The 12,899-nt window shown below is 35.9% G+C and overlaps 1 protein-coding gene across 1 annotated transcript in view; it reads right to left on the bottom strand.

The window, feature by feature from the left end:
• Positions 1-12,899, bottom strand: part of Pla2r1 (phospholipase A2 receptor 1) — a 120,668-nt gene that overhangs the window by 25,537 nt on the left and 82,232 nt on the right. Inside the window, exons 14-19 of the mRNA XM_027937987.2 lie at positions 11,549-11,633; positions 8,625-8,757; positions 7,887-7,922; positions 7,271-7,428; positions 1,849-1,913; positions 1,259-1,362 (exon numbers count right to left, since the gene is read on the bottom strand). Coding sequence (XP_027793788.2) covers positions 1,259-1,362; positions 1,849-1,913; positions 7,271-7,428; positions 7,887-7,922; positions 8,625-8,757; positions 11,549-11,633 — 581 coding nt within the window. The remainder of the gene's footprint in view (positions 1-1,258; positions 1,363-1,848; positions 1,914-7,270; positions 7,429-7,886; positions 7,923-8,624; positions 8,758-11,548; positions 11,634-12,899) is intronic.

Here is a 12,899-nt window from a genome sequence, read left to right as displayed (position 1 = left end):
TTGATTTAGGGATGTTCACCTGGCATAACCTATTCAAATAACCCAAATCCATAAAACCCTGAAATCTTAAATACTTCTGGTCCCAAGCATTACATGTAAGGGTGCTCAACCTGTATAATAATTTAGAAAAATTAATTTAGGAACTTCTAAGAAATTAGTAGTTCTCTAGTATTGACCCTTCACAAAACCAGACTCATATAAACATGTCCACTGCAAGATACAACCTCAAGTCCTTAGCTTCCTGAAAACTGATTTTAAATGTAGGAGAGTTGTTTTCAGAATAAGTGTTATAGAGTGCATTTCATTAGCATTCAAGTAATAAATTCCAGAACAGGGCAGAATGCATGCAAATTGTAAGGGAAAGTTCAGGAGTCTAGTATCAGAAATATGAGCCAAAAAGATGCTGGCTTTAAAGTAGGGGCTGGAATGCTATTTTCAATGCAGATGAGCTGCTTGTTTCCCAGACTCAAAAAATTAGCCCTTTTCTGTAGGCTATTGTGACACCTGCTGGCAAAAGCAAGCTGATTAACCACAAGTTGTTTTCTTTTCCTAACTCTCTGAAGAGGCCCTCCCACTCAGGTTTGCTTTCCCTCTCCTGACATGGGTCCCAGGTTAGTTATGAATCTGTTAGATTCCAGGATATTGTGATCTTTAATTAGAAAGTGTGGGAGGAGACAGTGGACAAGCAACTCCAAAAGCTCTGTGCTGATGAAAATAAACCAGACTTCAGCATCAGTGTGCTTTTAAATCCAATTTGTAAACCCTTGCTCTCACAAAGCATGCTTAGTCAATGCCAGGTATTTAAAGAAAAGAAAAAAAAAAAAAGCAAAAGAATGCCGAATTGAATCAAAATGTTTGCTAGGGAAAATAGAAGTAAATTTCATAGAGGTTCAAGTTCTGAACATCTTTAGATTGGATACAAGAAATAGATAAAACATGGTTCTACATTGAAATTTCATAGAGAAAACAGATTTGTCAAGCACATTTTTTTTTTTTTTTTTTTTAGCAGTCTCAATGGACCCATTTTTGGTGCTGTTTTGGCTCATGAGGAGGAACTTATCTAGATGTACATTATTTTCAAGGACACAAATATATAGATTAAATGGAAAGAATGTCATTAAGCCTTAAGATTATGACATTAAATACAGTCAACTGAAAAGTCACCAAATTCCTCACTGAACTGATATAATAAAAAAGGAGATTTCAAGCCTCCAGAGAAGTCTGTATTATAAACTGAATCAAGAATAAATACAATAACCTGTTATGGAAGAAATGAAGCCACATCTCTGGCTCTGATTATTCACAGATCTTTCTCTTTCTTTGTCCCAATTCTGGTATGTTATTGGTGATCCATCTCTCCAACTGTAGGAAAATTAAAAACTTTAAGGGCCTTTCATTTTACATCTTTAAGTATCATTAAGCTTTAAACAGTATTAACTCTTAACACCATTCTGGAGTTCTGGGGCATGGATTAAAGGTATAATATTTTGTTAAACTCAGAAAAATACTATTGTACAGCAAAGCACTTATAGTTAACAATATTGTATCACATAAATATTTTCTAAGAGGGTAGATTTTATTTTAACTGTTCTTATCACAAAAATAAGCAAAGAAATAGGGCAGGACAAAACTTTTTAAGGTGTGAATATGTTTATGGCATAGAATGGGGTAATGGTTTCATGGGTGTAGACTTCAAAAAATATGTCGTTGTCTAGGGAAATGAAAATTTATAAGTTAAAGATAATGTTTGAAGGTTGTTTAACAAATTGATCGCTAAGATCTAGTCTAATCATTTTGTACATAAAACTTGTCAAACAAAATTAAGTGCAAATTAATCTAGGTTCATACTGAAATTCATCGTTGGCTCTTTCTTCTTGAAGTCCAATCCACCAATGTGCACCATACTTTGATAGCTATTGAAAACAAAACAAAAAAAAAAAAAAATAAAGAAACTGTCAGCATTTATTCTCCTTGTTTTCCCTTTTCACCATTAAGATTAATGGAGTCGCGGCTAATAGCTTTCTAATCTTGAATACTTCACCCAGTTATCTAAGAAAGAGGAACTAAGGCCTAGGATCTCGAGAAAGCCTGAAACTTCATTATTCTAAAATATTCTCCCCTCATTATGAAGGAAAATTGGAATCAAATATTGAAATCACTTTAGTTCCATACAACATGAAAACTAAATTTTCTAACTCTGTAAAAGGGATTTAAAGAGTTTATAAAAAGTAAAATAGAAGATGAATTCTTTTTCTGACTAAAAAAATTAGTGTTGTTTTCCTCTCAGTGAATTATAAAAGTTCATTGCAGATGTCACATTTATTTGAAAAACAATTCAAGATACAAAGACATCAATAGAATAAAGATTTTGAATTTTAGGTGTTAGTCTGATTGTTAAGCTTTAAACAGTATTAGCATTCAAATAGAGAGATAGAATACAGGACAAAAGAATACTACAGAATTCCAGTGTCTGACAACTAGAAAATTATCTTTATATGTTTTATTAATTTTATACCAGTTGTGATCCTTCAGTCTTAAGCACAAAAAGTATAAAATTGAAATATAATCTACATGCATGTGTGTATGCACACATAAACACACATTACAGCTGATATAATACTGGACTCATGACCTAGGGAATTATAATTTCTTCTTTATCCATAAGAAAGAAAGAGGGAGTTTCTCTGGGATCTCTGAGTCAGTATTTTTATGATGTATGTATTGTATGTTTGTGTTGAATTGGAACTTAATTTTCTATGCTAAAAATCTGTTAATTTGAAGACATATATATTTAAGTCTGCACTCGTTTCTTTTGTAAAGATGGAAATAAATTTTAAGATCTATTATTTTTCCGCATGAATTTCAGGTCATCATACAACAAAACCTAATAGCTTGCTAATATTCCAGTTTGTTAACAGGTATTTTTACTCCTTAAACAGTGTGGCTGTCTGCCATATCAGCAATTTGAGAATAATGCAAGGTGGAACAATTGTAATTTTGGATCCCTGAGGTGTCGTTTCGTGGACATGTTCCTACATGCTGAATTTAGATTCTCATTGTCAGACTTGGGAATGGGTCCATTGAGACTGGCTGGGAACTTAGTGGGAGAACCACAACAATTTCATTCCATTTAAAGAGGACTCCTGTGCCACGATAGTGCAAATCATGGCCTGATTGTTCACTCCCCCAATTAAGGATCTCTAAAGGGAAATGGTAACTATTGCATCTTAAGAGGCATATTGATTACCGCCTCAATTATGGTACAGTCATCTCCCACACAGCCCATCATGACCTGTTGTGATAAGGCACAAAGCTTCACAAGTTAGAAGATACCCAGACAGAAAAATCCCTGTGAAAAATGGATCTTTTGCATTTTAGCTTAGGTATAAGATCACGACAATAGAAACATTATTAATAAATGTGATATGATTATGAATTTTATAAGATCAATTGTGTTTTGTTGTACCTAGGTAACATCACATGGGAAGAGCTTGCCAAAAAGATATAAAATACAACAGTCAATATATTTAATTTACTAAACTATATAAAGAGGAACAGCCTGTCACCTTTTAAAATGTTTCCATAGAAAATGGCAAAAACCAAGTTACCTTAAGGGCTTAAAATTAGATTTTGGAGGAGGACTAATGGATTTGATATATATTTGTAGGTATTTAGAAATAAAATTTAAAAATAATGATAATAGGGGCTGGGGCTGGGGCTCAGCAGTAGCGTACTTGGCTGGCATGTGTGAGGCACTGGGTTCAATTCTCAGCACCACATATAAATAAATAAAAATAAATAAATAAAGATCTATCAACAACTAAAAAAATAAAAAATAATGGTAATAGGTTGTTTTCATTTTGAAATGCAAATATTGTGTAATATAATATAAAAATGCAAATTTTGTGTTAATAATATAAAATATAATATAGCTAAGTGAACTGATGATAGGTGTTCATATCTAATAACTCTTAAGTGCTTTTTACCTAAGGCATTATCTAATTATCAAGAATACTCAACAGAGAAATACTCAAAATTCACTCTGATGGTGTCTGTGGCCTTCTATTTTTCAAAATTTCAGAGAGAAAGCACTGGCTGATTTCTTCCACAAGATGGAAAGATTTTGTTAAAAAAATTTTTTTTCTTCAGATTTTAAAAACTGTATCCAGGTTTCTGGTACATAATTCTTTTATACTCCAACTAAACCTTTTTTTTTTTTTTTTTTGCAGTTCTAATAATAACTATTCATAGGGAGGGAAGCTATATAAAACACATTCACAATTTAAAAAGCATTTAGTTACTTACTCCAGTTTTTCCTACATTTATAAGATGGATGTGCCACAGAAGCAAGTGGCATGAACTCTATGAGTTTGGCTCCTATTCTTGAATAAAATAATTTCTCCTAGATTGACCCATTGCAGTAGGACATTCTTAGTTATGGGATTTCTTACTTATACATTAACAGATACCATTAATACCACCATCACCCCCACCAAGACAAAGTGGCCAACATAGCAGATATAATAATTGCTTGGAAATTTACAACTTTAATTTTTCTAATTTGATACTCTTTCCCCTTGGCCTCTGCTATAGGCTGAATGTTTGTGTTCCCCCAGATTTACAGGTTTTAAGCCTAATCCCCAAGGGCCTTTGGGAAGGTGAATAGGTAACAAGGGTGAAGTATTTATGAATGGGATTAGTGCCCTTTTCAAAGGGACCTCAGAGAGTGAACTCATCCCTTCTGTCATGTAAGGACACAGTGAGAAAACAGCTGTCTTTGGACAGGAAGCAGGTCCTCCTAAGACACTGAATTTGCCAGTGCCTGGATCTTAGATTCCCAGTCTCCAGGAATGTGAGAAATAAAATTTTGCTGTCTGTGAGTCTCCCTCCTTCAGTCTATGGTATTTTGTTATAATAGCTCAAACGGACAGAGACAGTCCTCGTTCTCCTTTCTTAGTCTCCACACTGTGTATCTTCCAATAATTTTCTTTTGTGGCACAGAAGGCTATACCCCTAAGGGCAGGTCACTTATAACACTGACAGGGCACTCTATATTCCCACAGGCATAGGTAGGGTTACAGTTTTGCTGAATAAGGCACTGCAAGGTTAGATCAGAGTCTTCAACTACATTTTGGCATTGGCTGTCACTTCTCAAACTGCTAAACCCATGGAGCCTTATATTCTCTTCTATGGGAGGTATTAACTTTGCTATCTCCACTGTCTTCCTACCTTCCCCAAATTAGGAGATGAATTAAGAGGCAAGACGAAGAGGGACAACCTACAGAAATACCCAGAAGAGGTCAGCTCTGTTGGAAAGAAGCCCTTCACTGTTCACATCTGAGACATAGCTGACAGTCACCTTTGGGAAGAGATTTTATAATGAGCATTTTAATATAGTGTAGATATTGTGCTTTTATTCACCCTGACCCTGCTGTCTGCTGTCACAGGCAGCATAGTGTAGGGTTTTTAAAAGATCTGGGTTCCTTTCCAAATGCCATGGTTTAGTTGCTATGTGTCCAAGTTGCTTAGCTTATTCCAAGTCTTAGCTTCCTCATCTGTAAAATATACTAATAATAGACTTTCCACAGAGGGCTTTTGGAAAGATTAAGTGGAATTAGATGTTAGAACTTAGCCCAGTGCCTGGCTCTGTTCAGTAAGTATTGCAAAATCACAGCTCCTTTTGGAACGTGTACTTTGCATGTGGTAGACTGGTTTTCAGCCATTCACCTGATTTCCTGTTATTGCCACCTACAGCCAGAGTCTGGTATCTGGCTAAAGAAAAAAATGAATTTTCTGACATTGTGGTATGTGATGTGTTGATATTGAACATGACAGTTTTGGTTGGAGTGTTCCATTTGTAGCAGTAAAGAGGTGGCAAAATAGCATATGATCCAATAGTGGGAGGGTGCTGGCAGTAGGGGTTGTTCTGCTACTGAGTCTATGTGGGACGGAGTGATTGTCACCTAATCTCTGTTTCTTGGCTTTTCCATCATAAGGAGGCAGAAGTCCCAACTTGCCTGTATCTTGCTGGCTGTATGTGTAACGCAAAGGATAAAGAAATGGAAAATCTCCATGAACTGTGGGAAAAGATATTTTCCTACAAGTTCATGCTTCATTTTAACCGTCAATTTACAAAGACATGAAAAGATTATTAAAAGAGTCGGGGAGATTATGAAATATGGTTAAATTAAAAAAAATGACTGGCTTTGCTTTCAAAGGTTTCTCAGGGGAAGTTAGGAAGGAGATTTTTCCTCCTTAGAGCTGCCAATTTACTTACTGCATTCTCATTTTTAGCATCTTATTTTATAATTCTGAAAAAAATTGGCAGATCAAGTATATATATTTATCATGTGTAACATGATGTTTTGAAGTATATGTGTGTATATATATATTTACATATATATATATTGTGTGTGTAGTATGTGTGTGTGTGTGTGTGTGTGTGTGTGTGTGTATCTCCAGCTTCTTTGAAAACTGAGACTGTCTCCTACATTTTTGTGTCATTTTTTTGTGTCAAATCTCACAGTGCCTGGAACATGCTCCATACTTAGAAACTCTTAACTGTAGACATGCACTGAAGACTATGCTATTCCTTGGAAGTTTATTTTATTGTTTATCAGGTCAGGTCTTGTATGTTCCTAGTTCCTCAAAAGATTCAGGCTGGTCTTTTATCTTAAGTGGAAACTGAAAACTGTAATTTTCTATATGTTGAATCTTTACAAATTTAAAAGTCATATATTCATGTAAGATTTGAAACATCAGAACTGTCATCCCTCCACCCAATCAGGCATTCCTCATCCTTCATTTGAGCTATATTTTCCTTCATTATATTTATCCACTTATGCTTTTCTAATGTATTATGTAATTCTGTTTACTTGTATTGATTATGATCTTTCATCCCAGACTAGATTATAAACTCCATAAAGGAAGGAATTTTGGTTAGTTTTAATCACTGATGGAATCTTAGTTCCTAGAGAGCTCTCAATAAATATGTGTTAAATAATCAGTGCACTTACAAAACAATAAAATTTACTTATTCACTAACGTTGCTAATAAAAATGATGAGATGTGAAATGATTAAGCAACATAGTAAATCTCTCTAGTATTTTCTCTTAATCTCTATAACTGGAAGAAAAACAATTCTCAAAAATCCATGGCTTTTACTGAAATTTAAATGAATGTCTGAAGTCAAATTAAAAAAGAAAAATCCTGTACAAGGACAGAAGAAGGTCCTAATGAGAAATTCTCAAGGTGAATTATATTCAAGTACCGCTCTTATTTTGCTGTGGATGAATTCTTGCTCATGTGCAGAATGAATTGTGAGAAGATCACTGCGCAGCCAGCCACAGACAAACTCAAAGGAGGACCACTCGGAGGCATAGGTATGAAAAAGGTACTCTGCATCCTGATAAAAGAGCCAGGGCGCATCTGAAAGAAAAATAAACCTGCAAATGGTGCCAAATCTGTTGAGGGTTATAATACACATGATTGACCTCAAATTTGTAATCTGGTCAGGGCATATGCAAACACACAAACACAATCACAGACATGCACACATATAAATAAATACATAATTTACTTTTTTTTTATTCTACATCATATAAGAAACTTATACTAGTATTTGAAGGTCAGGGGTGGATGATATTTTAAAATCATGTGTCATGAAAATGGAATTAAGTTATGATATTAGTCTTCAATCATATTTAATGATTTCAATTATTAATTAATCAATTAATTATTGACTTATTAATTTGAACAAATTAGCTCTAGATTTACATCAGAAAAGAGAGGCTCAATTGGAGGAAGGTGATAATATAATAAAGGTATATAATAGCACCTGGATAGTTTATAATTAGAGATTTGAGAAATGCCAAGGTAGTTCTTACCATACTGGTACCAGGGTGGAATCTTGGGTCTCACATCTGCAAAGTGAAAGCAAACCACCTTGACTGACCTTTCTTCACAGGTGTCTCTGACTCACTTCAGTCTATACATACTATAATTCACTTCACCTTAAAAAATAATCATGTAAAAAACAGGTACTTTGTGTTGTTTGGAATATGGTCAGTTCAAGTTGCATTTTAAAAAGGAGGCTCCAGAGAATTTTCTTTCTTTTCTTTTTTTTCCCAGAGAGATTTCTGATTAAAGAAGAAAGGGCACGAATGTACTGCATGTTACATGCTGTGCTACGGGCTTCTACTTACTCATGGTCCAAGTAATCCTATTTTTTTTTTTATGGTTCTGGGGATTGAACCCAGGGCCTTGTGCATACAAGGCAAGCACTCTACCAACTGGGCTATATCCCAGCCCCAAGTAATCCTATTTGCTTGTAATGTCAAAGTGACGTTTCTTTCCAACTGTACTTGCAATAATAAATATTCTGTAATATTGGCTGTTTGCCCTAATTCCCAGTGGACTAATGGCATACAGCACTGGTGGTTATCTTTCATCAGTTCCCTGTGATATATGCTTTACTAAAATAGTGCAACTTGCTCCATCATGTGGGCTGTTGGCATTGTGGTTCAGGGTGCTTTGATTTTGAATCTCTAGATCTCTTCACTAGGGGAAATGTTATACACATTATTAGTTCAAGCATAAAGTAAAAACCTTATTAATATTTTTACCTCTTGGGATTTTGCATATCCATTCACGGCGGGAACCACAGTGTGAGGGCAGCAATGTTTTATTTGCTTTATACACAGCACAATTTCTTGCATCTTCTTCAAAATAAATACTGTCTAAAAATGAAGAGACAACCTGCAGCAGATGAAGTTTGTTATTCCTTAATGATTGAAGTTTCAGAAGATCAAAGAAGAATTCCGTGCACATAATCATTATAGATTTCTAGAGGAAGCTTCAGAAATGTTTGCGTGTCGTTCTAGTTAAAGGTTGTTCCACATTTGTGAAGAACAAGCTAATTAGTGTTTAGCATGTTTTTTCTTAAAGATGCTTTTTCTTAAAAAGGGGGCATGCGACTCCTTTCTCCAGAAGGAAGAAATCTGGTGCAAGCTTTGTTCAGAGCTAGCACTATTTTCTAACTGGCAGGATTAGTCTCACCCTGGGATCCTGGGTAAACTTCTTAGAGGCACAAGAATGAGCCAGATCTGGGCATCACCTTTGATGTTGGTTCCTTTGTGTATATGCTAAGCTTTTAGTTTCTCATAACTAAATTCTAATCCACAGCTAGCTTTTCAGTCAGGAAACTACCAAAAATTTCCATGAGTGACCACATAGGTCATATAGCTCCATAATTCATAAAGATTTAGCCTTCTCAACTATTTAATGCTTATCTGACAGAAGAGTGGATGGATCACAAGTAAAATTGTGATAAAAAATTGGAAAAAGAAGGATGTGTGAAACCATTTATAGTCCTCCTCAAATATATACAGTCATGCAACAATTTATCTGACATAAATATATTTATCCACAGGTTCAGATAATGTTGTGAATTCATTCTGCCAGCAGGTGGTCATAGGACCTCAGTCTATAGTTTCATGGCCTTTTTGTCATTGTTTTCTGAACCATAGTCTTTTCTCCTCTTATTACTAATGAATGTGTTTTAGTAAAACAAAATGAAGTATTCTCAACCTCTATGTAGCATGTTTGTTTGTTTTTATTTTTATTTTTGGGGGTACCAGGGATTGAACTTCACTTGACCACTGAACCACACACATCCCCAGCCCCATTGGTATTTCATTTAGAGACAGGATCTCACTGAAATGCTTAGCTTTTGCTGGGGCTGGCTTTGAACTTGCAATTCTCCTGCCTCAGCCTCCAGAGCTGCTAGGATTACAGGTGTGCACCACCACACCCGGTGCATGTTTGTTTTTTTAAGTGCTGTATTGACTTTAATGCTCCATTGTTTCTTGGCCTCAGTTTCTTCATTAACAAAATAGATGCAGCTGAGTGATCTCTAAGCTGTCTTCCCACTCTTGCTCCTGATATCTTTTCCAAAGAAGCAATGTTGGAGCAGAAATATTATTTTTGTTTTTTAACTAGCAAGCCTTTATCATTATTTTTGTTACCATTAGAAGCACAGATTTTTTTTTTTTTTTTAATAAATCCCTTCCTGGCTACAAATTTGAGTTTCATCTATGTAGTGGACTTTTCTCTATTGGTCTTTACTATTTCAAAGCTTGGCAGCTGATATTTTGCCAACTAGGAAATATCATAATATTGTGGCTCTGGAGTCAGACCACCTATATGCAAATCCTGACTCTCTTCTGCATTATTCTGGGCCACCCACTCATCATTTATTGCCCACTGCTGTGAGCCATTGTGGGGATGAAATGAGATCATGCAGGAGTGCATTCAGCTCAGTTCATGGAACACTGTGAAGGCTCAACAAACAGCAGAAGCATTAAAAATTCACTGCAGGCTCTTACTAGTCTCCCTGTTTCTCAGTTGAAACTGAATAACTTGATTTTGCACATGCCCTAAGATGGATCCATTTTGGTCTTGGATATTATATGCTTCAGTATTTCCATTGCCTTAGGGAAAATGTGAGAATTCCTCATTGTACCTGAAAAGAGAACTCAGTGGTGAGTTCTTTCTCTCTCCTTCACATAGGTTTGCAAATAATGAGGCTGAATGAACAGCTATACTTCCCCCCACCCACTTCTGGAACAATTTGTTCTACCTGAAATAGATGTGATATTTCTAAGGCTGACATTTCTGTCCTTTTAGAGTAGTGTGTCAGTCAGCTTTTTGTTGCTGTGACCAAAGAATCCAACAAGAACAACTTAGAGAAGGGAAAATTTATTTTGGCTCTTGGTTTCAGAGATTTAGACCACAGTGGGCTGAATCCAGTGCTCTGAGCCCAAGGTGAGGCAGAAGAGCATGGTAGAGGATAGCTGCTCAGTCAGGATATAGCAACCAGGAAGCCAAGAAAGGGGAGGAGGGGAAAGGGCCACAGAAAAGACACACCCTTTCCAGAGTAGACCCCTAGTGACTCACCTCCTCTAGCCTTACCCTGCCTACCTCAATTACCCAATCAGTTCACTCAAAGAAGGATGGTCTGGTTAGGTTACAGCTCTCATAATTTAATCATATCACCTCTGAATATTCCTGCATTAACACAGGAGCATTTGGGGGACACCTCATATCAAAACCATAACTGTGAGATAAACTAAAAACAGTTCTCCAAAATAGTCTCCTTTTCATTGTGACATGAACAAGGGTCCCATACTGACACAGGCCCTGTGCAGGCTAGGAGGGGTAGGGTAAAAGAAACCTGGCATTATTTTACAGAATTGTTGGTTTTCTACCAAATGACTCTTCACATAGGAAATGGTTTCAGAGGACTTGGGGGGGGGATTTTGATTTCAGAATGAGACACTATAGGCAACCTTAGAACAATCTGGTTAGTGAAGGTTTTCCAGGACCTTAAAAAAATAATTCTTTTGGTACCATAGTCCAGTGCTGTGTGTCATAGGAGACAAGGGTCATTATTTCTAGGAATCATTTAGAAAACCGACCAAGTTTACCAAGTGGTTCCAGGGCCACTGTTTTGAATTCATCTCCTTTTGTCCAGTTTGGGAAGACTTACTGGAGTTCCATCAGACCACTCCCACGAACCAGCACTTAGTGGGTTTCTTTTATTAAATCCAATCCAGAACTGCCTTTCTTCTGTCCTAAGAAGAGAAGAAACAAAAACTTTGCCTTTCTGATCAAATGTACATTATGTAAAAGGTTCAAAAAGTCTTTTAAAATATTTATATGTGCAGGAAACAGCTGATGCTATTGGCAGGATTGAACCAATCAACACAAACTGATTGAATATTTTTAATGGCAAACCCTGTGCTACAAAATGAGCTGGAATAAGATTTAGAGTCATGTCCTATTTCTCTTGGTTTGTGTGGCTTGTTCACTGATGATGTGCAGATGGAGAAAAGTTAATGCATATTGAGGACATGGGGTTCTTATCAGAAATGGTGATGCCTCAGGATAACACATGAAAGCAGGTTGGGAAGAAATTTTGGAAAATATTTTTCCTAGAGGACTTTTTACTACTTTGCTCCATATACAACATTACTATTTATACTTCTATTTTGTGGTTTGATTTTGTTGCTCTTTTGTTAAATTTTCATGTATTCTCTTGAAAGTAAATCACATCATTTCCACTTGATAAAAGGTACACAGTAGGTTTTTTTTTTTTTTTCCAGATTACAACATAAATAATTCTGCAGCAAATCAGCCTGGGCCATGGTAGATTAACTTCAGCAGTCACCACTGGTTTAGATTTGGCAAGAAGCTCCTCAGAGAATAATCTTCCCTCCTATTAGGCAGAGTACAAATATGTCAAATCTCAGAGTACTCAATAAATCAAGCAATAAAGCCTAATTGTACAATGAACCATCTCACTAAGATAATTTTCTGAGAATAATTTTGAAGAATTAAAGATTTAAAAGATTCAGAAGTCATGGCAGATGCTTTATTTTCCTTAGTGCAGAGAAGCAAGCCTACTCTGAAGCATTGCTTCTCAAATACGTGAACTACTCTGCCTGAATGATACAAATTAAAGTCCAATGCAACTTAGAGAGTCTGAGCTGTGCCTGTCCAGTCAGTGTCCAGGTGACACGATGCAGTCAAGGTAGTGAGAAGGTGAGAATGACTGCCCTAAGGTTAAGTCAAGTCTATTAATCACCAAAATAGGCTGGAAACCCACACCTCTCTCCCCAGGCTGAGAATTTTTGTTTTCTTTCTTCACTGAATTCAGAGTTCTTCATTTTTCTTGCTATATACTTGCTCATAGAAGACAAGTTGATACTTATTTTCTCTCCATAAATTCCCTCACATTGTATAATTTGAAAATAAACACCATGCACATGATTTGACTGAATTCCCTTTGATAGTCTGGGCAAAAAATAAATAAAACATATATTATATAGTTTTTGTGA

Source organism: Marmota flaviventris, chromosome 11 (assembly GCF_047511675.1).
Source record: "Marmota flaviventris isolate mMarFla1 chromosome 11, mMarFla1.hap1, whole genome shotgun sequence".
In the NCBI taxonomy this organism is placed as follows: Eukaryota; Metazoa; Chordata; class Mammalia; order Rodentia; family Sciuridae; genus Marmota; species Marmota flaviventris.
This window is presented reverse-complemented; position numbering and strand designations above follow the sequence as displayed.